Genomic DNA, 27,339 nt, shown 5'->3' on the forward strand with positions numbered 1-27,339 from the left:
CTGAGCAGTCTCACACTGATTCCAACGGTGGCTGCACATGTCTGCACTGTCACTAGCAGACCCAGTAGCTCCCTTTCTCTACATCCTTACCTGAGTTTATTGTCTTAGGCAATCTAATGGGGATGAAATGCCATAGTTTATTTTTCCTGGTGGTGTAAGGATGTTAAACATTTTGTTAAAATTTTTCTCAACCAGTTGTCGTTCTTCTCTTAAACATTCTGCTGATTTTCATGCCTACTCCCGACCCCTTGTGAAATGGGCTTTCTTTACCTAGGCTTGGCTATGCATGAATTCACAGACATCTCCCTGCCTCTGTCTCTTTAATACTGAGACTAACGGCATTTGCCTCCAAGCCCAGTCTTCATGCCCCACTTTTTAGTTGAATTTTGATATTTAGTTTTTGTTTTAGTTCTCTGTATATCTAGACACAAACTGTCAGATGCAGAGCTAGTAAAAAGATTTGCCCCTCAGGGGCTGTAGAGAAAACTATGAATTCTTCCTTTCTTATTTGGATATCCTTTATCTCCTTCATGTCTTATAGCTCTAGCTAAGACTTGAAACACTGCATTAAACAGAAATAGAGAGGGTGGACATCCTTGTATTATCCCTGATTTCTGTGGAAATGCTTTGAGCATTTCTTTATGCAATATATAATATTAGCTATGGGCTTACTGTATATTTTCTTTATTATGTAGATATATGCCCTCTATTGATTCTCCAGGATTGATCAGATTTTTGTCAAAGCTCTTTTGGAGTCTATATAATGAACTACATTACTGATTTGTTGCTGAATGGGATGAAGCAGACTTGATTATGGCCTATCTTATGTTACTGAATTTAGTTTATATGTTGGACTAAGTAAGAATGGTCCCCATGAGCTCATAGATTTGAATGTTTAGTCAGCAAGGAATGAGATATAGCCTTGTTGGAGTAGATGAGGCCCTGCTGGAGGAAGTCACTGGGGGTGGGCTTTAAGATCTCAAAAGTCCATGTCAGGCCCAGTAGCACCCGTGCTCTCTCCCTCTCTGCTGATCTATGGATCCGGTTTGTAGAACTCTCAACTATATCTTCAGCAACGATGTCTGCTTGTATGATACCATGCCTTCTACCATAAGGATACTGGACTAACCTCTGAAAACCCCCAATTAAATGGTTTTTTTTTTTTTTTCATAAGAGTTGCCTTGGTCGTGGTGTCTCTTCACAACAACAGAACAGTTGTTGTGAAGAACAGACTAAAACAGAGGTTGGTACCAGGGTCAGGGTATTGCTGTGACAGGTCTGACCATGCTGTTTATGGGAGAAATGTGTAAGTCTTTTGTTTGGGGACATTGCACTAGAATGCTGCTGGATGCTCTAAGCAGACCTTAATGGGCGCTCTAGTAGAAACACAATGCTGAGGGCAATCTCAACTTTGGAGGGCCTAGCTTAGGACAGTTCAGAAGAAAAAATGCTAGTAAATGGACCAGAGACCATTGTTGTGGTTGTTTTTTTTTTTTAGTCCTAAAACTCTGCCTAAGGCTAAAGTGAAGAGATAACCCAGTATTAATTCTCTTTTGTAGCTATTAGTTATTATAACAGAAAAGGATGACCCTGGACAAAAAAAAAAAAAAAAAAAAAATCAGGAAAGATGAGGTTGAAGCTTAAAAAAAAGTGGGATGCTAAACAAAAAGAGGTGGTGACTCCACCTCACCCAACTTGTGAAAAGCAAAGCTTAAGCCATGAAGGAAGCCATCAATAAGAGAAAGCTGATGCGAAAGTTCCAGCCCCACCAAGTAGAGGACCTAAGCAGCCTTTGCCTCATGATTCTGTCTTTAGAGTCAAGGATACAACAAAAGGGTTGTTGGATCTCCCTCACTATGTAAGGAAAGCCACTGAGGCCAAGCATGTGCCAGGGGCATCCCTGAACAGAGACCCAGAGAGGCTATTGCATGAAGCTGTAAGGAAGAAACCTAGAGCTGTGGTCAAGACCCCAAGATCGTAGAGATGCCAGAGTCAGAGCCGTGAGATACTGGCCAAGGACGCCTGCTAACAGAATGTGGAACTAGCCCAAGGGGAAAATGTATATTGCAGTCAACGAGGCTGGAAGGAGTTGGAAATCTGAAGACCACTTTGACATCAGACATGGAAATTTAGAATTTAGAGTTTGCCTGGCTGTTTTTTAGTCTTGCTTTGGCCCAGTATTTACTTGCTTTCCTCCTCTTTGGAATGGTAGTGCATATTCTGTGCTGTTGCATACTAAAGTATGCGGTCTGCTTTTTATTTTGATTTTCCAGAGGGCTACAGTTAAGAGAGCAGCACCATGAGTCTCTGAAGAGACTTTGAGCTTTGGACCTTTAAACAGTGTTGATACTGTGACAGATAAGAGGACTTCTGAAGTTGGACTGAATGCGTTTTGTATTATGACATAGCTATAAGCCTAGAGGGCCAGGGAGTTGAATGTGGTACTTTAAATATTAGAGGCCTTCATAGGCTCATATGTTTTAAATACTAAATCACCAGAGAGTGACTCTATTTGAAAGGATTATGAGAATTAGGAAGTGTGGTCTTACTGGAGAAAGTATGTCACAAGGGTTGGACTTTGAAGTTTCAAACACCCTAACTATGCCTAGTAGCTCCTTTCATCTTCCTGCAGCCTACAGATCCTGATGTAGAACTCTCACCTACTTCTCCAGCACAATGTCTGCCTGTGCATCTTTATTTGGTATCAAAAGTTAATACTGACTTTGTAAAAATAATTTGGAACTATTCCTTCCTCTTCAACCTTATGAATACTTTGATTAACATTGGCATTAGTCTGTCTTCTTTGCAGGTCTAGTAGAATTTTACACTGAAACCAACTGGCCAGATTTACTAGTGATTTTTTTATTGCTTTTATCTGTTTGCAGCTGTCTGAATCATACTTCATTTTGATTTAACTTTGTAGGTCATCTAGAAATGTATCCATTTCTTTTATATTCGTTCAGTTTAGTAGGATATAATTTTAAACTGTGTCCTTACAATTCTCCAAATTTCCTCAGTGTATCCTATGTTTTCATCTCATTTCAGCTTAGTTTTGATTATCTCTTCCCATATACTGTTTTGGGGTGTTAATTGTTCTTGTTCCTCACATGTATTAATGTTATTAATTTGAGATCTCTGTTTCTGATGTAGGCACTGAGAGCTGTAAACATTCCTCTTAGGACTGCCTTCATTATGTTCCATAGATTTCATTTTAGTGTGTTAAGCTCTTATTTTCATTCAATTCTTAGAGTTAAAATTTCCTCCTTGGTTTCTCCTTTGATTTGATTATCACTCAATAATTTTAAACATATCTATAAATTTAGATCTAATAAGTATTTTTAATGAAGTTGAGGTTTTGTGTTTAAATTAGTGTGTATTTAGAATTATAATACCCTTTTGATAGATTTTTCCTTATCTCTTCTGATTACTGAGGTCAACTGTCAAATATTAGAATACCTACACCTACTGGTTTTTTAGTTCCATTTGTTTAGAATACTTTTTTCTATCTTTTTACCCTTAAGTTTGGTGTCAGTAGTTTATTGGAGGCATCAAAAGTATTACGTTTTCTAATCTAATTTGCTAGTTTGTGCCATTTAATGAGAAGACAGAGTCCATATTTATTATCAAAAGATGTGTTATTAATTCCTACCATTTTGTTGACTCTGTTGTTTCCTTAGATCCCTTGGTATTAGCTGTCCTGGCACTGTTTCTTTATTCCTTGTATCCTTAAGCATATTTCCTCTTCTCTTCAGATTCAAGTATTACCTCCAGCATCCTCTGTAGAGCTGGCTTCGTAGTCATAAATTCCTTTAATGAAGGAAAAACTCTATTTCTCCTTCAAATTTAATGGATAGTTTTGATAATTGTGTTTTTCAGAGTTTGGAATACATCTCTCCCAGACCTTCTGGTTTTAAATGATTCTGTCAGATGTAACAGGTGTTATTTTGATGGTCCTGCTTTTTTATGTTACTTGACCTTATTGTCTTAAGGTTTCAATAGTTTTCATTCTGTGTTTTTAATGCTTTGCCTATGATTTACCTATGATTTGATGAGTTTTTTTTCTAATCTTGTTTAGTTTGTATTCCATAGGTCTCTTTTACCTCAGATGTATATCTCTTTCTCTAGGTTTAAGACTTTACTTCTGACTTTATTAAAAAATATTGTCTATATCTTCACAATGGTATTTTTCTAAATCTGAAGTACTTTCTTAGTTACATTTTGTTTTCTTTTTCTTCAAATCACCTTTCTTCCTTCAGTATAGCCATGTGCAGGAGAGAAGGTACCTTTATTGAAAGCTCTAGGTTCTCTCCCTATTCTTTTTAAGTTCTGCTATTATCTGTCTGAACAGGGACCGTCCAAGGGTCACAGCATGTCCTTTGCTAACCTCTCCTCTGCAGTCTTTTGGTTTATCCGTCCAAATCTACTTGCTCTACCATAAGTACGCTCTGGTCAACCTAACTTTGGGACAGCAGATCCTGAAAAAGTAGATGTGTAGTTGAGAGGCACATAGTTGTTTTGTTTTTCTAAATATGGCTCTGTGATGGTAGGCACTTCTCAGGTGTTGGGCGAGGTAGGATCTTTGGGGATCAGTGGACTGTGCTACTTGTATGAGGTAGAGGGCTCTACAAGGTCCATCCTTCGGTCCTTCAGTTTTCTCACCCGTATCTTTTAGCATCTAGTTAATAAGCATAATATAAGCTTCTATGGTCAATGAACATTTCTATATAGGACATGAAGACTATTTGTTTATCAATTTGAACAGCAAATAGATTTTTCATGTGACTGAAACTGCCCAAAAATGAGATCACCATATTTAAAAAGTACAAAGAGGGAGACATTTTTAAAGAGGGGGAAAAAGAAACAAAAAATGTGAGCAGCAGTGTGTAGTAATTCAAATCCGTAAGAAATTAGATATAATCTCTCCCCATCCTTCAAATATGTTGTACATAGGTACACATATTCACAATAAAACAGTGCTGAGTTCACATTCACTATTTCCCCTTTATCCCAACCACATGAGAAACCAAAGACGTGAAACCTATGACTTAGTCCAAAGAAAAGCTAAAATTAAGTTAATGATCACAAATTTAAAATACACTTTATTGATACTCAATATGTAAAACACAGGTTCAAATACTAAAAGTCACTTTTCAGGACTGTTTTAAAATTAAAAGTGCCCTACATCAATCAGGTAGCTAGCTCAAGTTACCCCCACACCACAGACATTCCCTATGAAACAAACACTAATTCTAATTAAGTAATGTGTCATCCTACAATGGGAGGGGTGAGGAAAGGGGAACATTCAGATTTCAGGTTAATTATTATTAAAATAGTTTGTTATACCAAAAATTACTTTAAAAGCTCTGCTGATAACTACAATGGGGATAATTATTCTTGTCTTTCTTTCTCGGTCTTATTACCTCTCATCTTATTTTTGCAATAAAACAAACTGCTTCTCAGTACTGCTAGTAGCATAGGCCAATTGGTTTCTCTGTCTAGCTAGTTTTTCCTCTGGTTAACCTTAATTATTTAATATAGCCCAAAGCAGCAGTTATGTAAATCCTTCATGCTAAATGACTTACACTGTAAGTAAAGTTATTTTTTATGATACATAAAAATAAATTGGTCAACAGAACAAATGTTATTAGGGCCTCAACTATTTCTGTAGTTAAGGAGAACAAAGTAAGTTTTGTAAGGAAGGGTGAGCTAGTGGAAAGATCCTGCACTGAGCAATGCGGCCTACCACATTTAGTGTGTAGGTGATGAAAGTGTGCAACAAAACCAATATGCAGTCACAAACTTATTCGTCCTAACTTGTGTTTATTGAAATCCTAATTTAAAATTCCAACAGAGGGAAGAGTTTAGCCATAGCCCATACAATGTGCAGAGTTCATCAAGAAGTACCAATAACTGAAGCAGGCACCACTAAATCTCCTGGGTGTCACTATCCTCCAACCAACCTAGAAAAGTCTAAAAAAGCTCTAGAAAGTCACTAAAACATTAGACTGCAGAGGGAGCAGCCAGGCTGATGATGTGAAATATCTAGGACCTTCCTTAAGTTGCTAAATTCCTGGCATGTAGCAGCCGCATGGCAGGGTGGTACAATAGTATTAGCTTTCTGAATTATGGTCTGTTTAGAACTATCACTAATCTGTAGAATGAGGTATCATTTTCACCTATCAGATTAGCAAAAATCAAAAGCAAAGCAAGTTTGCCAGCAAAGCCATGGAAAAATAAACACTTATTACTTATGAGAATTGTATTAGCATAACCTCGTGAGGTAGAATTTAGCACAAACCATGTATGTTTTGAATGAGCAGCCTATCTATCAGACATAAAACCTCCTCTAATAATAGGAGATCTGCATGATGCTACTGACATCACTCCTCTTTCTGATTGCCAAGTAACAAAGTATACCTTAAACACCCGTAAACTCTAAAGACTCAATTAGCTAAGCAGTAGCTAAAAAAAATCACAGAAAAAGATTTCTTCTAATGTACTATTATTCTTATTTAGACCTCCCAGCCACAAATCTTAAAAAAGGACAAGCATCAGATCGGTGGCCAACATTTAAACATTGCTGTGAGCATCTTGGTCATTCAGATAATACAAAAAAAATTGTTTAAAAAGAAAAATGAGAATTCATTATTTGTAGTTGCTATGGTCAATTATAAAATAAAAGGTAATCCATTACAATAAGTTTAATAGATTGGAATATAAACGAGTACCAGGGATTGGGGAATTGGCTCGGTGGATAAAGAGGCTTCCCAGGAAATGTGACTATCTAAATTCCATCTTAGGACCCACAAGTTGGGAGGAGAGAACCTACTCCCACAACTTGTCCTCTGACTCGTTCATGTACCACAGCACATGTATGCCCCCATAATAAACAGAATTAAATATTTAAAGCTCACCCAAGATTCTTTAAATACTAAATAAAATTATTAGTTTAAAAAAAATCTCATAAGGTTAATATAGTCTTATTAAACATCTCCAGATAAGCTTAGAAATTTTATTACAATCTACATTTTTTAAAAAGTTATGAAATTTCATCTTTAAAGATTCAGTGGAGTACCAGGGGGTGGTTTTAATCCCAGCAATGGGGAGGCAGAGTCAAATAGATCTCGAAGAGTTCAAGGGCAGCCTGATCTACAAAGCAAGTTCCAGAACAGCAAGGGTTACACAGAAAAACCAAAATCCATGGAGCTGATAAGATAGTTCAGCAGGTAAAGGTGCCTGCTTCCAGGTCTGACAGTCTCCAAGTGTCATACAGAAGAACAGAGTCCTACAATGTGCCCTCTAACCCTACACTTTCACCAACAGGAATGTCTCCCATCGACCCTACACATACAAATAAGTATGTATAATAAAATTTTTAAGTCAATGCAATGGGCGACAAGAATGGCAAGCTAAATGGTTATGTATACTTTTTTCTCCACAGTCACTGGTAACTTGCATATAATTTCACCTCCAATCCAGCAGTTGTTTGTTGAAGATGAGAGATTTAACAAGAAAGTAAAACAGAAAACAGTCACAAATCATACTGCTGGTTCTCATCATTTAGGAAGTATAGTAAATGACAAATCAGTGAAAAATAAATCCAAGCCAATGCATCAGCCTGAAAAGGCTGAGCCACAGGAGGATCATGAATTTCAGGGCAAGTCTGGACTATATAGTAACACAGGAAGGGAGGGGAAGGAGTAGAGAGGAGTAAGGGAGGGGATGGGGGAAGAAGGGAAACAGAGGGGGAAGGGAAAGGATATGGTTCAGTAGTTAAGAGTAATAAGAACTTTAAGACTATACATCAAAGAAGATGCACAAAGCACAGCGTCTTACCTTAAATCGCTTGTCCTGCAGAACTTTCTTGATGGCAACCAGTTCTCCTGAATCACAAAGTTTGGCTTGATACACTACACCAAATGATCCATTTCCAATCACTTTAGTGTCTGTATAACTGACTTCCTGTGGCCTGTCAGGACCCTGTCCAGGAGTTGCCACCACTGTGGTTACCTTGCTGCCATCTTTATCTCCTGCAAGAAGAGATTTAGAACAAAAATGAGAACTGTATAGAAGTATACCCCAAAGACAAACCTGCCAACAGACACAAAGTAAATATATTCTTTACTTAAATATTCATCAGATTAGCATGATAGTTTTCAATCATAAGCAATTTAACTCACCATTTATTTAGTCATTCTAGTTAAGTCTATTCTGCTTCATTTAAATACTTAATACCACTTGCTGAAAACAAGTGCCTACAATGTAAATACACTGTCATGGTACAATATTGGTGTTGTGAAGAGGTTTGGAGGAAGGGTGATTAACAGAAGACAACGGGGAGGGAGACGGGATTTAAATGTGTGTGAATGGAACTGTGCAAGAGTATTTTTAACTACTGACGGGAAGCCAGCTGTCATGGCTTATGCCTACAGTCAAGGCAAAGCTAATGCCACGCTGGGCACATACTATATAGATAAATAAATGCAACGAAATAGAAGTTGCTCAAGACAAAAAGTGGACTCCCTTGTGACTTCTGTCTACTTCATCTCTAAGCCCATTTACTTAAAAAACAAATAATTATAGCAGAAAATGTGTAAGTAAACCAAACTCCATCCTGACCATTCAGGACTTTTAGAAAATAAGGCCTTGAGTTTCAGCTTTTCTTTATCTTATTCTCTTTTAACAAGTGTGAATAAATAATGCCTTTGAGAATACAGTCTGTGAGGTAAAGAACTTTACTTTAGAGATAATGTATAAAACAAAGCACAATAACCCCAATCTGAACTGAGCCCATGTGTGGCTTACCGCCACAGCTTCATCTCATTTACAGACCTTTCCTTACCTTTTTCCGTTGCCTCATCCTTAGCAGCAATCCAAATTGAGCCCTTGAAGCTCAGGACCAACTTCCCATCTGACTAGGCAGTCCAGTCTCTGAACTCCAAACTCTCCTAGGCTACAGATGGTTCTCAAGGGCTTTAAACTGTTCTTAACCGACTTCACAATACACTTAAGTTCCAGAAACTAGAATCACCTGGAAACGACAATCATGACCTCCCCGACCCGGCTCTCTTTCCTAACAAATCTAACACCAAACCAAGTGTCTTCGGCTGAACGATCTTTGTCTCTACTTTTCTTCCACTGTGTGACTTTTATTTTTAAGATGCTAAGTGAACTCATACTAACCTAATGAAGAAAAGACTCTTAGCATTTCCCCAAATACCAGTTGCTTGATAAATGAATACTTAAAATGTTGGTGGCATACAATGACCAGGATGCATGTCCATTTAACACAGACAAAAGCCAATACGTAGTGACTAAGGATCAACCTTTCCTTAAGATACCCTCATATCAGATACGAAACAATGACTGAAGGTTATGAGTGATTTCTAAACATAGCCAGGTGATTTACTGCATAATTGTGGGTAGTCTGCAACATGTTTTTAGTTTCAAGGCACTTAAAAATATATTGCTTAATTGATGCAAATTTCAAATTAGCATAATCGTTTGTTGAAAGAGTCTAACGCCTCAGTTTAAGCACTACTATGGATGTTCTGAATGCCACAAATAGCAGCAGAAGCCATCACATGCACTGCAGGCCTCAGAGCTCTTAAATGCACACTAAGTCATAACCCAGATGTGTTCTAAAGCCTACCATGTTCTATCTTCAAAATTCTGTTTAATTACAATTTTTCAATTGGCTGTAAATTCTATATCTTCTCCCCACTACTTAAAAAGAAAAGCTTCGCTTTCTTGTCTTTTTCTTTTCTTTATTCTTTTGCTTTGTTTTGGCTTTTGAAGACAGGGTCTCTCTACATCGTCCTGAATATCTTGGAAATCACTCTATATACAAAGCCAGCCTGGAATTCAGAGAGCCACCTGTCTCTGCCTCAGTACCATACCCAGCTCTTTTTTTTTTTTTTTTTAATGATAGATTCACAGTCTTTTAAAATTAAACTCTAAATAAAGAGATGCAGGGCGGTGAGATGTAGAAAAATTAAAATATAAAGTATCAAATACATTGTACTATCCGATTGTTTCAAAAAAAATAAAAAGCTGAAATGATTTCCTAAAGTGTTTTCTCCATAGTATGAAAGTTAAAGCCACACTGTTAAGAACTCTGAATTAGTAATTCTAGTAAGCAAGTCTGCTTTCCAAATCTCAGATCTAATTCACAGAACAAAGCATTCCTACGTCAGAGCAGATAACTTGTATGAATGGCTGCTGGGTTCCACAGTACAAAGAAAAAGTATGCCTTTCTACTACACGAAGACATTTCAACACAGAAAACAGGAACCACAGTTTTGAACTGGTTCCTGTAAACCATGCTGAGCACACCAGCTTCCAGGATGACCTCCACCGTATGCCTCCACAGGCTGAACTCCCAGCCTCCCTTCTGTTTCAGGACACGGAGTACACACTACTGAGGACAACCAACAAACCCTGGGATTTTGCCCTTTTTCCACTGCCAAGTCCTAAGCTTGGTAATGTCTAGCTATCCTAGCATCCTGACTGGCAAATGGGAAAAGGTAGAAATAAAGTAACTGCTAAAATACTGAGTAGAGTAGAAAAACTAAGTAGACTTTATCTGTGCCTAGTTAAGACTTGGGGGGACGGGGGAGATGAAGAGTGGATGTGGGGAGCAGAGTCTCACTGTGTAGGTCTGGTTGGCCTCAAACTCCTTATATAAACCAGGGATCCTTGAACTCAAACACCCACCTGCCTTTACCCCAAGTGCTACACCACCACACCAAGATCCATGATGCCCTCTCCTTTGAGCTGTGTGGGCCGCAGACAATGACCAATCCTTTAGTAGAAACTAGATCTGTTCTATTTTCTCTTAAGCACTTAGAGGAACTACAGAGAACTCTTGCATCAGGTCGTGTCTGGAGTACCCAAGACGTAATGGCTTTCAGGCTATCCACAACAACTCAAGAATCCTACAACTTTTATTTCAAAATCAGCAAGCTTTTCTGATTGATTCAGTTAAAGTGTAACTTCAAGAGTGTGGGTCTGTCTTCAGAAATGAACCAGGCATGGTGACACACTTAATCCCAACACTCAGGAGGCAGAGGCAGGTGGATCTCTGAGTTTAAGGCCAGCCTGGTCTACAAGCAACCAAGGCTATTACACAGAGAAACCCTGTCTTGTAAAATAAGATACTAAAAAAAATTTGACATCCAAATAACTGAAGAGTATTCACCACTAAGTTAGACCACTTTGTAATACATTAGAACACCATTGACATACAAAAAAAAAAAAAAAAAAAACAAAATCCTCATGAAAAACTAAAAGTCATAATACATCTGTCGCATTAGAAAAAGAAATAAACCACTCTGCCTAATACTAAAATTTCCTAGAATATGTGGCAGAACAGTTCTCACACTAGTCATATGACACAAACCATTAAAATAAAGTTGGCCTTTAAAAACTGTCACCATCTCTCTAGTAGAGCAGCAGAGGAGTGGCAATTAGCTAGCACAGCTCCAAGCCCTCCTGCTGACCAGAGACCTCGGTAACTCTGGAACAATTACAACCTAGTCACATGGTACACATTTCCTGCTATAGCAGGAATGGAAAGGTATATCTCCCTGCTTTTTACCACAATAGAGAAATCAAAAATATATTAATCATGATAAATCCCTCATGGAAATCATGGGAAGATCTTATGCAATGTAACAACCACATTCCAGCCAGCGAGATGGTCCTCTGGCCTCCACACGTGCACAGTGGAACACATGATGGGTGCTCACTCACACACACACACACACACACACACACACACACACACACACGATAACACATAAGAAACAAAGGTGGTGTTGTGGAACAAGCATCCAAGAACTCAAAAGCCCACCTCAAGAATAAGAAGTTAAGAGACTGTAGCACTGTAGTTTAATTTTATATGAAGTTATCTGAACCAATGAATCTTAACACATACTTTGCTTATTTATAGCAAAGCCAGTAATTTGATTTTTTTTCTCTTGTAATTAATTTTTTTAAATTTCATCTGCATTGGTGTCTTGCCTGCACGTCTGTGTGAGATTCCTGGAACTGGAGTTACAGACAGTTGTAAGCTGCCATTTGAGTGCTATGGATTGAACCTGGGTCCACTGGAAGAGCAGCCAGAGCTCTTAACCTCTGCACCATCTCTCCAGCCCTTTCTTTCTTCCCTTCTTTCTCTTAAAGAGGACAATTTTCAAGATTCAGAGCTGAGAAAAAGGATTTTAGGGAAGGTTACCATGTCCCACACCCATGAGAATGGGCCTGAAACTGTCCACCTGCTGCTCCAGTGTCCTGAAGAGGTCGGTGGGTCGGCAACAACTCCACCTGTAAACTCTCCCTCCGCCTCAAGACTTCGCTCTCCTTGTACAACAAACACAAGCAGGAGTACAGCATGCCACGTGGGCCGTCACGCACTGCCAAGCTTCCACGCTCCCTACACAAGAGCAGCACTGTGTGGAGAATAACACTACCTATCACTTCTTAATCACGAAGGGAAATAACAGTAATTTTCAACTAAGATTATGGTTGTCAGAAAAGGAAACATCGGCCGCTGTCAATTTTCAGGTTAAAAAAAAAATCAGTTCTATCTTAACTGCCTAAAGAATAACTATTAAAGCAAGATGCTCTCCCAAAGAAAACAACTTGCTTAAATACATATAAAGAAATAACATATAAATAACATAAAAGTCACAAAGAAAAGTCAAGAACTACAGATTCAGAACGAGACAAATCCTAAAATCTCACAGTAAAGTTCAACTTTGGGGACTTTCTACACCACAGTGTCATTGTTCATGGATGCTGGGGCACATGAAGCTGAGGAAGAAAACAGGAATACCAGAAAATCAGATAAAGCAGTCAATCTAATGGGTGCCAGGTTATTCCAGGGCAATTTCTACGTAAAGCCCTCATTAAAATTTTCTTCAACTCCACCTAATCCTACGTAAAGCATTAGGGTAAACTGAGCAAAAAGACTGAGCTGAATCTGGGTTCTGGAAGGGCTCACGGAGCTGCACCGTGCTCACTTACCACATGCAGCGCCAGCTCTAACCCCACGGCAGGAGCACTCTATGCTGATGAACATGCTGCCACAACACACTACCAACCCAGATGCCGCTGAAATACCCTGCTTCAGGTTTGCTACTGGACATTATGAACTACATTCAGTATTGGCTACACATAGAAATACATGCTCTTTGCTCTTACAGATAATGGTTTAGAGAAAGCAAAGACGTTTCATATTTTTCTACCATCATCACTTGACGAGTAACAAATTATATATCTCCAAATTATATTATATTAGAATATAAATATATTATGTTTTATTTTAAAAATTGCTATTGAAACTGGAGAGATATCTCAGCAGTTTAGAGCTATTGTTGCTCTTTCCAAGGAACAGGATTTAAGTCACAGAACCCACATGGTAGACTTTTAGTTTACCAACTTTAACTCCAGTTCCAAGGGATCCAACACCCACACTCTAAATATGTTATGACATCCATAAATGCAGGAAAAACAGTAATATATATATATATATATATACACACATATATATATATAATGAAGTAAATACATACTTTTTTCCAAAACTGCAATCTTAAAACCAGAGGATTTTAGAAAGATATGATTCAGAACAATTGTATGCAAATTGTAGAGGTTCCGGTCTACCCTAACAGAAGAGTCACCGCAGGAGCCTGAGCAGAGACATGCCTGTGGGCTCGGGCCCAGGCACGTGTTCTAGGATTCCACATTTGGGGAATGAGGTTACCTGAGGTGGGTGGGTTGGCTCACCTCACTTAACAGAATCCCCACCGACTTACCCAAAGGTTCACCTCTCAGATAATGCTAATCTGTCAAGTTGTTAACACGATGTCAACACATTTCCAGCACGATATACTATGTATCAATGCAAAGCAGTATTCTCGGCATAAGCAATATATTCATCAACTATGAAGACTCTGAACCTCACATATCACATACTCTATATCATGTAGTATCAAATACTTACCGATTTAATTATTTATGTAAAAATAAACTTCTACATCATTAGTACACAAGCTTGATTCTGTCTTTAGGAAATGGGAAAATTATACCTATAATAAATTTTCTGAAATATATTTGACTTATTAGCAGTAAATGTACACTGAACTATGAATATTTGTTTTATAAGTCACTATGTGCACTCGGGCTTTTGGGAGTGGTTCCTCTCCCACCACTTGGGGACCCAGGGGATGAACTTACATCATAAGGTTTGTACAGTGAGTGTCCTTACCCACTCGGCAATCCTGCTAGCACTGAACACCTACTTTAGATATGATACACCTGCTATTGCATAGATTTGTTTCAAACAAAAAAGGGGCCATGAGAAGAAAAAGTTCACGAAGCCCCGAGACCCTGCTGTCATTACCACCTAGGTCAGACAGGGAATTCACTTTCACTGGTGGCCTAGCAGGACTGCTGTGACGTACCCAAAAAAGGACAATAACATAACTGCCATAAACCCTCATTTGTATGAAAGAGGATCACTTTTTTGAGCCAACTAACTAACACTTCTGTGTTGCCTCCCCTAGTGCTGAGACATTAGGCTCAATAAAAAGATTTTCCAAGTGGGCTTTTCTTGCCTGCTTCTAGTGGAGCAGAATGAACTGGTGGCATGAAGAGGCCACAGAGTAGGGCAACAACAGATGCAGCAGTACAGCCACAGAGGCTGCGCATCTACTAGCTGAACTGCAAACCAGGGGAATTCTGCACCTGCCTTGACAAGCAGCAGAGGCATGGAGTTACACAACCGCCCAGCAATGATCAGACAGTAGAGGGTGACCTAAGCAGTGGACCAGCAGAGCTTCCAGTGAGCTCAAGTGGCCAGGTGCCCTTAGTTACAGAAGGCTATGAAACAGGTTAAGGCCAACAGGAACTGGGGTTGGGGGTTGGGGGGTGGGGAGTGGGGAGTGTTACCTCCCCAGTAGTGGCAGCCACAGCAGCAACAAAGCTGTAACAGTTGCTGCTGTGAAGAACTGAGAAACCCAAAACTTAGGTATGGAAGAGGCAAGGCCAACTGCCAGGAATGGCTGGGGAATTCTTAAGGAACCATAACAATTCTTAAGGATCCAAAACTGTTCCGGTAAATAGGTCTACACAGGAGCTACAAAACAAAAAGGTACTATCCACTTATCTTAGTCAGGGTTTGTATACCTGCATAAAACATCATGACCAAGAAGCAAATTGGGGAGAAAAGGGTTTTTTATTCGATTTACACTTCCACATTGCCGTTCATCAGGACTTCAACTCACACAGGGCAGGAACTTGGAGGCAGAAGCTGATGCAGAGGCCATGGAGGGATGCTGCTTATTGGATTGCTTCCCCTGGCTTGCTCGGCTTACTTTGTTATAGAACCCAAGACTACCAGCCCAGGGATGGCATCAACCACAATGGGCTGCCCCACCACCACCCTGCAACTTAATCACTAGTTGAGAAAATGCCTTACAGCTGGATCTCATAGAAGCATTTCCTCAACTGAAGCTCTTTTCTCTGTGGTAACTCCAGTTTGTGTCAAGCTGACACACAAACCAGGCAGTATAACACTATTGTTATGCTTGCCTGTTGCTGAAAGGATAAAAAAATATAGCCTTAACCCCTCCAAGGACCCCAAGTTAAAGGAGCCTGCTTTCCGTATAAAACTGGGTAAAAGGGTGTAGGACAGGCCCTTGAATACTAGAGCTGGGCCTAGTTAACAGGAGATAAGCTGACTTAACCACTTATCTGGCTTCTGCAAACTGCTTGCACCATAGAACCCCCCACCCCGCCCTAATGACTTATCCAGATTGCCATTGTCACCCACACCCAGGAGACCACGCAAATACAGACCTCCGAGACTAGGGAACTGATTGGTCCATGGAGCGTGGGCTTAGATACTTAAACATGATTGGTCCATTAAGCACGGGCTTAGATATTTTAAAATGATTGGCTTGTGATTCACAGGCCTTGTGAACCCTCTAAAAGCTGTCCCGATGCAGTCCTCTACCCCTGCGTGGTGTACAACTGTGGGCCCCAGCGCGCTTGGAATAAAAATCCTCTTGCGGTTTGCATCAAGACTGCTTCTCGTGAGTGATGTGGGGTGTCGCCTTTCTTAGGATGGAGTGTGGGGGTCCTCGCTTTGAGGATCCAAAATTGCCACTGTTATCAAACACTAAGACACCAAAAAGAAAAAGTAGAAGAAAGCGGGGAGGGGGTCAAGATCAGTACTGGAAGAGAATCTCCTTGCCTGCCCACTTTCCAAGTAAAGCCAGAGGACTGCATCTAGTTGACAGGTAACTAACCCCATGTTTTGAAGCATCCAATCTCCTGCTGTGTATCTGTAATACAGAAGGGTGCCACTTCGGAGGATTCTCCTGAGGAATGCTAACCACTTGGCTTTTTTAATAGCACACTATATACTGGGTGATCTGAGCAGAAAACCAATATCCTCTGTCGGCTGTGCTCTTTTGCCTCTGACTGTGACCTACTGCAGTGCTTATTACAGTGTTCTATACTTAGTAAACGTACTGGCCCCTAGCTTAGCTAAGAGCTCTTTAAGAAAACAGAGGTTATCTTGATCATTTCCCTCCTTCTTACTATTAGCACAGGATTTAGCACAATGCTCAGAGTGCTCAGCAAATGTTTGTCTCAGGATTAACAGAGGCTGTTCCAACAGCAGTGCTGTCACTTTGAGGGCCACATGGACACTGCAGTCACTTTTTCCCATGCTTGCCCCTGACTGGACCCAAATCCTGGGGTTAAAGCACATAAGCACCTTTACAGACCGCAGAATATGATTCAGGACTTACTGAAAATAGGCAGTATTCGCACATGTGGGTTTACCAGAGTCCAGAACAGTTGCTCTCTCTCCAACAATGTGCTATGGGCTTTGCTATTAAGAGGACTCATCATTGTCCAGGTCCAAAACCTGTGTTCAGCAAAACTAAAACTTCAAATCCTTCACAGAAAAGTCTGGTAACAGAATCTACTAGCTACCTAAAATTTTACTTGGAAATAGCTATACTTGTTTTGAACTAATTTTAATTAACACACTTCTATCTTCTCTTAAGTACAATTGTACTTTAAACCAAGCAATAACGTCAAAATAAAAACGAACTGCACTAATTTAATACAACTTAAAAATACTACTTTACTAAAAATCATACAATCAAGCACATATTTGTTTTCTAGCTTCCATGAACTAGAAGAGAACCAAACCAAACTGAAAATAAATATTTCACTTGACCTAACTCCACACTTGAAATAATTACAACATAGATTTTAAAAACAACTATCTGATATCTGAAAGATACGAATGGTATGCCCAAGCTGCTTTGACTTTAGAACTTGGATATTTAAATTTTTGATGTGCTTACCAAACTGCACACTTGAGAAACAAAGGTAGACAGACAGTACGTTTTCCTTTAAAAAAGCTAATTTTCCAGATTATCAATGTAGTAATACACCTTACACAAAAGGAAAGAATTCATTATAAGTACTTACAGTAAGATTCTGAAGCCAGAAAAATGGTCTTACAAAACTGGTGATCTAGTTCTAGCCCATCCTGAGTGAAGCATCAGAATGAACACTGAAGGTCTCACAGTGGATCAGGCCTGTTAAGACTCACACTCAGCTACCTTCTGTCAGCCCAGTGACACACTAGAGCAGCTCACCCAATTCTGCTTTCCTCTGAAACATCACCAAAGATGTTCATGCTTCTTTCCCATAGCACATCACACAGGTTTAAGTTCATTTTTGCATATCTTATAGTATAAAATTATTAATCTAAAACTTGCCGAGAAGTATCTGACACAGGGTCTGTATTCTCTAGGACCCCTATTTACTCAAGGTGGACCCATGTTTTACTAATCACTACTTAACAACTAAACTTCATTAATCAAAGGCAACGATCATGTTCACCAGTCTTTCTAGAAATGACCCCATTTCACACCTGCACACACAGCAGAATGTAAAGTAACTGCTCATATACTTTTTTTTAAATCTGCAGCTGCCAAGATCCTTTAGAAACTACACAGAACTGAATGTGACTCAAATAAATAAACCAGACTTCAAAAGAGGTGGCAAATGCACAACTAAACTGTCTGAAAATCTTCCCTACAACCAATCAAGGTTGTCACACACCAGCACAAACGATGTTTACGGAGCACTTCATAGTTTACAAAGTGTGTTTCATATACATCTACCATAAGCCAACCATAATTATAAAAGGGAGACAAAAAAGATTCAAAACCAGTGAGAAGGGGGTTAAACTCAGAAACTAGCTGGATACATAGTAAGAACAGAAACTAAACTCATCCAATCCACAAGTTCTGTACACTGTTCAATGCACCTAAAGGTGAAAGTAAACTGAGGTGTGCATATTCCAAAATAAATCCAAGAAAACTCAATCCAATAGAAGCAAACATCTTCAGTAAAGTCTTCACATCTTGTAATATTAAAAAAAATGTAAGAACATCTTTTAAAATACAACAGCTTCATTTCGCCTGATATAAAACTATTTGATAAGATTCATAACTCATTTAAAATGAATCAAAGGAGAGCCAGAAGTATCCTAAGTAAAAAACCAAATCGGGGACTTGAGAGCAGACATTTAAGAAAATTTATCACCATACAAAGAAATAATCAACTGCCTATTATTACCAGCTGTTGCTCTTGCAAGACCAGAAAAATCAGAAATGGAAAAAAGGGGAGCATGATTTTCTATAAGCAAAGAGAAGTATGAAGAACAGATCTCACTAGCTCACCCAACAGTTTTGACGTAAATATACTATAATTTTTATAAATCCAAAAGTACAAACTTGCTTTAAAATAGATATTAATAAAAATGCATTTAGTTTACAAACTACTTCAGTATCTTTGATTTCAGATTATTCAAATAAAAATGGCGAAGAGGTTCACTGTCCCCCACTTCTCATCTGAAGAGACTTCAGACCTTCAGCAGCAGTTACTGAGCAGCTCAGGGACTGCCAGTCTGACACTAACACTGCTGCATTCTTACATCTGTGACCATTCACAGAAAAACTGCCTGCCCTTTTCCCAAAAGCTTGCAATATTTTCATATCAGTGAAATCAATCCCAGACAAATTTTTTAAACACACCTCAGGGTATTCTATCTTACACTGTTCTTTCAAATCTCAGTTACTGGGGGATTGGGAGGGAGTCTTCCTTTCTTCTCCCTACAGATTTCATTCTAAACCCCAAGATCTAAAACCAAGCTTAACCACAGGTGTTAGAAGAAAACACAGGACTTCACTTCTTTTTTGATACACGAATATGTAGAGTAATCATCGCTCAGTCCTTTATAGAACAACCTAGGAAAATACACCTAAGATACAAAAGCTGAAATTTTAAAATTTCAATAAAGGTAAGAGTACTACTTAATAGCTTCATAGGAACCTATGTAACTATGAAACGTAACCAGATATGAGCATGGCCATTAACTTTATGTCTTCAAGAGACATCATACATAAATAAAATCACCTTTCCTAACTATTTCCCCAAATATCCTAATCTTTTTGATAGATCAGAAACTTACACATTAAATGCCTAAATGATGCTTATGTATGTCTACCACAGTCTACTGATCCAGGCAGCAAGAGGAGAAAACTGTCAGTTCACAGAGCTCAGCCACTTTGTGTCTCTCCTCATGAAGCTGCATTAGAAACAATGCTCCCTGGGTTCTTAGTAAAGAAAAAAAAGACACAGCCCTACACTCACTGGTCTGAGAAATGTGCTGACCTTGCTGGGGTCAATCTTGCTAGTGATCAGCCTTCCAAAGCACCTCCCACATTGTTGACTGAAACTGAGAGACACACAAAGGTAGGAAACAATTCCATCCTTGGATGGCCCAAATGTCTCTAATTCTTCCCTTTTCAGATATTTTTATCATCTCCAACCAGATATTTCAATTGGACTTAAAGTTGATGAGAAGTGAAAAGCTCCTAATTAAACAAATCATTTGTAAAAATCAGACAGTTTACTAAGCTACATTTAGAAAACAATCATAGTGAGTGAAATCAAAACACATATGCTGTTTTAATTTTTAAAAACCACCCAGGCTGAGAAAGTAAAACCCATTTGTGCCACCAGGCCGTTCCTCCGGCATGTCTGTGACACTTAAGTGAGGAAGGAAAGAAGACCAGCAAAGCTTCCCACATTTCACTTCTCTCCACCCACCCCAAGGCCCCAGTCAGATCTGTAACAGCAGCAGCTTTCCAGGTTACTGATTACACCCAGGGAGGAAACAAAAGCAACAAAGAACATACCCCTGTCACTGAGGCCACTCTGAAGACTTTCCTTTACCTCACTAGGATACCTGAGGTACACAAGAGTCAATTAAAACAAGCCATATTCATAAAGGACAAAGACCCGGAATAAGGAACTAAGGAACCAGGAAGAAGTCACTGACAACTAAAGGCATGGGGAAAAACAGCTCAGTTCAAATCATGTAGAAAGTCTGGGAGTGGGGGGTTGTTTGTTTAAGACACAAACATACTACAGGAAAAAAAGAGATGTGAGCATCAAACTAAAAACTGTAACTGACCTCAGGGAATGGTGGGCGCACCTGTTCTGTTCTGACTCCTTGGCTGTTCAATGCTAGCTCTGGTTATGTGGTGAGACTCTGTGTTTAAACAAACAAAAACCTACAGATGGAAGAAAATACAAGTAGAAAAAAAAATCCCTGTAGATTTTGATGCTACAGGAGAACATAAGAACATGAAGTGAAGCAAGAATCCAAGATAAACGTGATAAAATAACATGTAAAAACAGGAAATCATTTTTAGTCTCTGCATTAGACTTTTTTTTCCTTTTTTCTTTCTTTCTTTCTTTTTTTTTTTTTTTTTTTTGGTGTTTCTTTGTTTTGTTTTTGCTACAGTAACAAATTGCCACCAGCTGGATGGCTTACAAAAAACAAAGGTAATTCTCTCTCAGTGGTGGGAACCAGAAATTCAAACTTGCAACACCAGGAAGGCTTTGACTCTCAGAAGCCCTGAGAACTAGCTGAGAACAGAACCTGTCTGGTGCCCAAACAGCTCTCAGTCCACTCTGCCTCCCTGGTTAGATCTGTCTGCTCTCTTTCCTAAGGATCTCCATCCCAATGGATCATCTAAGATGGCCTTATTTCAAGATTCTTAAATGAACTGCAATCTACAAAAACTCATTTCACAGGCAAAGTACCATCCTGAGTTGCAGGAACTTGATGTGAATATCATTCCTGACTAAGTAATTGAGCTCCGCGAACAATTCATAGGTTGAAGCTCTAAGTCACAACAGGCTGATGTCAGGCTGTAGGGCCACCAGTGGGTAATTAAATTTAGATGAAGTCATGAGATCTCTCTCTCTCTCTCTCTGCCATGAGAGAGTACAGTGAGAAGCCATCTACCCTCGAAACAAGAAGGTCAAAGAACCAAATCTAGGACTAAGGATTTTCAGCCTCAGAGTCAGGAGAAACACCACTGCTCTCCAGCCGTCAAGTCCAGTGTTGAGTGTTTTGCAAGCAGTCTGTTCCTGGCTTCCTCTGGATGAAGATGTAAAGCTCTCAGCTCCTCCTGAACCATGCGCCCCTGCTCCACCTTGATGAAAATGAACTGAACCACTGAACCTGTAAGCGAACCCCAATTCAATGTTGTCATTTATAAGACTTGCCTTCGTCATGGTGTCTGTTCACAGCAATAAAACCCTGAAACAGAAGTTCCTTTCCAAAGGGCCATTTTCACACTCCCAGTTCTCAACTATTCTTTAGCTAACAGAACAATCACAGAGCTAAGAAGTAAGAAAGAGCAAAGAACAGAAGAGACACCAGCAGCAGTCCATTTCTGCTCCAGGTGGACACACACAATGGAGAATGTAAGAAGATCCACTAGCTGTTGTCACTGTGACAAAATGTTGGTAAAGGAAGCTTTGGGCTCACTCTTGTAGTCTATAGTGTTTCTATATCATGGTGGAACAGAACATCAGGGCAGCAAGAATGTGGTGAAGAAAAGCTGCACAACTCATGGCAGACAGAGGCAAAAACAGAGAGGAGAGGTCTGGAGACTAGATATACAGTTCAGAGCCCAGCTTCAACTAAGACCCACCTCCTAATAGTTTACTCTGCATTCTCATGAAGTATGGCAGGTGTGTGTGTGTGTGTGTGTGTGTGTGTGTGTGTGTGTTTGTGTGATACCACATCCTAACTGTAACAACTGCCCAGAAGACCAAGTGTTCAACACGAGGTAGGTGTGTGTGTGTGTGTGTGTGTGTGTGTGTGTGTGTGTGTGTGAGAGAGAGAGAGAGAGACAGACAGACAGACAGACACCACATCCTAACTGTAACAACTGCCCAGAGGACCAACCAAGTATTCAACACATGGTGTCTGTGTGTGTGTGTGAGCGCGCACACGCACAAGAGAGAGACACACACAGAGAGACAGAGACAGACAGACATCACATCCTAACTCTAACAACTGCCCAGAAAAGGTAAAAATCACAGGACCCTATCTGAACAAAAACAAACCCAGATAGGCAGATGGGGATCTTATACCATGATAAAAGTCTTCAATTTTACTCTGTAGGGAATGACATTACAAGCACACAAGAGGTTGTATGCTCAGACTTCTAGATCTTTACCTGGAAAGAAAAGAAAGGCAGACAAAGCTAGAAACAGAAAACTAGTAGTAGTCCAACAGTAGAGAAAGCTGTTTTTTAAAGGGCCGAGAAGAAAAGGTTCTGGAGATCATTGGGTATTTGTAATGAACATACCAATTAATGAGTAAGGCAGTATTTAATTACAGCTTGATCCTCACAGTTACTAACTATCCATATTCAAACTTAAATCTACAGTTTGCACAACACTGGTCTAAGCAAAGGGTGTTAACATCCCAAACTAGAAGTTAAAGCAGGCCAGTAATTCTTGATTCAAGGGTAGAGCTGCAGAATGACTGACGGTGATAAACTAGGTAGGCAGAGGACAACACTGACTCGAGGGCTACAGCCAAGGAAGCCTAAGAATTAACAGTACTGTTCACTCAAGAGGAGGCGTCTTACCTTGGTTCAAGGACAGAGAGTAAGAAGTTTCTGTTTCGATGGTTTGAATATCAGGTGGTTACAGAACATTTAGAATAATTCACACAGGCCTAGAATTCTGAAGAGATTGGAGTCTTGGGTCTAAATTTGGCCACAGAAGCAGCAAAGGCCAGCCAAGGAGGAATGTAGGAACAACAAAAGGCTAATATAAAAAATCTAAGCCCCGGAGTGGGAAGGATGGGGAGGAAGAGTCTGCAGGGAAGACTGGGAAACCGTGACAACAAACTGACAGAATCTTGCAGGGATGACTTTTAGTGAGCCATACTGATGAAGTCTAGTCAATTTAGAATCCTCTGGGAAGGAACATTAACCAATTGGCCTAGTGATTAAAATGCAAACGATGGGGGTGGCAAAGAATCAATAGATTCTGGCACACAAGCAAGGAGAGCCTGGGTTTGGACGCCCCACTCCCACCAAAAAGCTGGGCACGGATGTGTCCCTGTAATCCCAGACCCAAGGAGAAAGACACAGGATCCCTGGGGCTTGCTGGTCAGCCAGTCTAGCCCACTTGATGATTTCCAGGGTCAGTGAGAGGTCTTGTCCTCAAAAACTAAGGTGGAAAACAGTGAGTAAGACAGCTGAAATCAACCTCTAGCCTCCACACACTTCCACGAATGTGTGCACACACAGACACACCAGACCAACTGAGGACTCTAAAAGACTGGTTACCAGGTTAGAGGGAGGAAGCAACAGAGACTGGCTGTGTAATAGGTCCTTGTGGGGTACTGAAAATCTTTTGAAACTTCAAAAAGGTATTATATACATAGGATGAAACAGGATTTATCCAACTGACTGACTTTAGGCATCACTTTCCCAGATGTCATGAGTCCAAAAGAACTCAATTATCTCTTCTATCACCTCTACTAATGAGAGGTATTTAATTAGGGACCCTAGAATTTGTACTATGAAGTTTTAAAAGGGCTATTCGGTAGATGTGTTTTATCATTAACAAAGATTTTTAAATATATATGTTGTATAAGTATTTATAAAAAGCGCTACATTAAATGCAGGAGATTAATTCTAAAATCTTCCCAACTGTCCCTGCATGCCTCATGCGTCTTTCTAGGCTGGATTTGGTCAAGAGAGCAGAAATGTGTGCTGCACCAGTTCTGACGCTAGACCAGCAGAACCACTCCCTGCATGTTCACATTCTTCTCTCCTGGGAATCTGTTCAGCTATGCTGAACACAAGTCCAAGCCAAACAGAACAGATAAGAAGCCATGGATTACACGTCCTGCCATCTGGGAAACACACAGCCAATCACTAGATATTTGAGTGAGGTCACCCAGCTCAGCTGCCCTCAGTTTACCAGCCAAGCGACCACGCCATATGGGGAACCATTCAGCTTTGTGTGGTCCACAGCAACAGAACCCAGACAATCAAATACTTAAGAATGGTGAATGCCTAAAGCCAAGTTTCAGACTGATTTTTTTTCATTTAACAGTTAACTTACAATAAAAGACAAGCATCAGAATTCTCTCTGGTTTCCCAAAACTATAAAAGCTTAAAACCATTAAAAATGTAAAAGCAGGCTGGAGCAATAGCTCAGCAGTTAGGAGCACTGTACTGTTCTTCCAGGGGTCCCGAATTCAATTCCCAGCAACCACATGGTGGTTCACAACCATCTATAATGGGATCTAATGTCTTCTTCTGGTGTGTCTGAAGACAGCTATAGTGTACTCATATTAATAAAACAAATAAATCTTTAAAAACATATAAAAGCAAATTTCTATAGCATGGTTTCTTTCTACATCAATTTTTAACAGTAAACTTTCTAGGGCTTGTTTTCTTTTGTAATTATACGTATACGAGGAACTGTACGTGTGGAAGTGTGGAAGTGCTCTCACAGGCCAGAGACCCTGGATCCCTCCTTCCCTCTGCAGCCACAGGTACAGGCTGTTGTGAGCCACCTGACCTAGATAGACACTGGGTTCTACACTCTTTAACTACTCCAGCATTATAATTATCATAATTATTTTTACCACTCACCAAAACACAAGTCTGGGACGGTTGGTTTGTTGCTTCAGTTTAAATAACAGGAGTCTACAGCAGAGTTACTCAAGTTTCCATGTCTTGCTGTGACTACTGGGTTTCAAAAGCACTAAACCAGAACAGCACAATTTTTCATTTATTTATTTGTTTTTATATGTATGGGTGTTTTGCCCACATGTATGTCTATGTACCATATGGATGTGACAGGTGTCTGAAGAAGCAGATGACAACATCAAATCCCCTGAGACTGGAACAATAGGCAAATGCTAGCTTCCAGGGTGCTGAGAAACAAAACTCAGTCCTCTGGAAAGCAGCCAGTGCTACCTGCTATGACTAAATGCAGAGTCATCTCTCCAACCCTTACTTCTTAATGTGAAACGATCAAAAATACTAAATCATAATAGTTTCCCCCACTGAGAAGTATGTAATGTTAGTTGAACAATCTGCAGAGCTGGTATCTCGTCTGTTCCCTTTTAGGGAAACGGCACCACTGCAATGGTCCAGTTGCTGACCCGGCACTGTAAAACATGTCAGTGAGCTGTGCCTATTGCTGAAAAGGATTTTGTTTGTAAGGCAAGAACCAGGGCATCTATGAGTCACCTGGTATTACTTCAAACACAGATATAGGAAACATTTTTAGAAGAGGAAATAAAACTCTTACTGTGCTGAATTTAATAACACAATCTTTTTTTTTCTTTTCTTTGTTTCCTTTTTAACTAAACCAGTTATCAATACAAGTGAAACCTGGCCAGGCAGTGTTGGCACAAGCCTTTAACCCCAGCATTTGGGAGGCCGAGAAGACGAATCTCTGAGTTCAAGGCCAGCCTGGTTTACAAAGTGAATTCTAGAACAGTCTTTTTAAAAATGGTTGGGGGACATAATGGGGGGAGTACCATACCATTAATTTTTTTTTAATTTTCATGTGGGTTTAGCAATATTGATGTTTAAGAATTAAACATCATTAACACATCCCAAGAAATTCTCAGAAAGAACAGTTTACTATTTTTAAAGGCCAGTGTTCCTTGCCTTTATCTAGTAATAGAGACAGGTGTTACAGAACTTCAAATAGAGGCGACCCACAAAACACAAGTTTCCATCCACTAATGTTTTTCTTATCAAAAAGCAGATTCTCTACATCTTTAAACAAAACACAACATCCTACAGATGGGAGGAAGAATGACCAGGCTCTTGGTTCTCTCTCTGGTTCTTAAGAGCACAGGTCTCATACATAAAGGTAAACACATGCTTCCTCAGACCGTGACACAAACCCTAACTTCCCTGTCTTCTAAGTGGCACTCCGAGCCTGAATTACAGGTTACCAGTAGTTGATACTGAACCTGCAATATTCATGACCCCATCAGGTAACAGGAAGTTCCTGTCTTAAAATAGCTAGTTCACAAGCCTCCAGGCACAGCTCCTATCAGGAAGTAAACGCCTCCTACAGCATTTCTTCACCTCCCCCTATTTTTAAATACTTTATATTGTTCAATTAGAAAGAAAGAGATTACCGGATCCCTTTAGAAAATACTGTTACCAATGAGCCTAAGAAACTAACAACCAACCAACACGAACTTACTTGCTACAGATTCTCCCTGCCCACCTAGACCGTCTGTCACCTGACTGCATTCTTCCTTTTTCAAATGCACAAGCCCCTGAATTACAGTTCAGATATGCAACACCCTTCTGACCAAGACTCCAGAAACAGTATGCTTTAAGAGCCAAAAATCTGAAGATGAAAAAATAATCATCAACTAACAACACTGAGTATACTCTCGATGCTAATACCAAACTGTTTTCTGTGCATTACATATTTAACCTCTACAGCGTTTCTATGGGGTGTGCACTATTTTTCATTATTATGAAGACAAAGTTTTCGTAAAAATTTGGTCCAAAGTTAGAGTTAAGTGTTTAAGGCTAGAATCCCAAACCAATCTATGGGTAGAACTCTGCATTGATGAACCCCAGTAAGCAAAGCCTGGTTTAAAACGCAGTGCTTAACAGCTGTGAACTTTAAACATTTAGGAGTCCAACAGTGCACCTGGCGTAGCTGACCTTAAACACTGGATGATAAATGTCGGGTTCCTTAAAGTCCCTAATCCAATAATAAGTCTCATTACCCTTAACCAGAAAACCCTCACACACTTCAGTGCTAAGTGAAGTTCAACAAACGACAGCACAACAGCCTATCCAGCAGCAGCTTTGCCCACCTCACTTCCCCACCTTCTACTTCCTGGAATACACTGTAAAT

General features: G+C 39.7%; 1 protein-coding gene across 2 annotated transcripts in view; it reads right to left on the reverse strand.

Moving 5' to 3' along the window:
- GSK3B (glycogen synthase kinase 3 beta) overlaps positions 1 to 27,339 on the reverse strand; it is a 127,833-nt gene that overhangs the window by 76,431 nt on the left and 24,063 nt on the right. For both annotated transcript variants that reach the window (XM_080919632.1, XM_080919631.1), the window contains exon 2: positions 7,837 to 8,030. In XM_080919632.1, the coding sequence (XP_080775758.1) occupies positions 7,837 to 8,030 (194 nt within the window). The remainder of the gene's footprint in view (positions 1 to 7,836; positions 8,031 to 27,339) is intronic.

Source organism: Micromys minutus (assembly GCF_963924665.1).
Source record: "Micromys minutus genome assembly, chromosome: 7".
NCBI classification, from domain to species: Eukaryota; Metazoa; Chordata; class Mammalia; order Rodentia; family Muridae; genus Micromys; species Micromys minutus.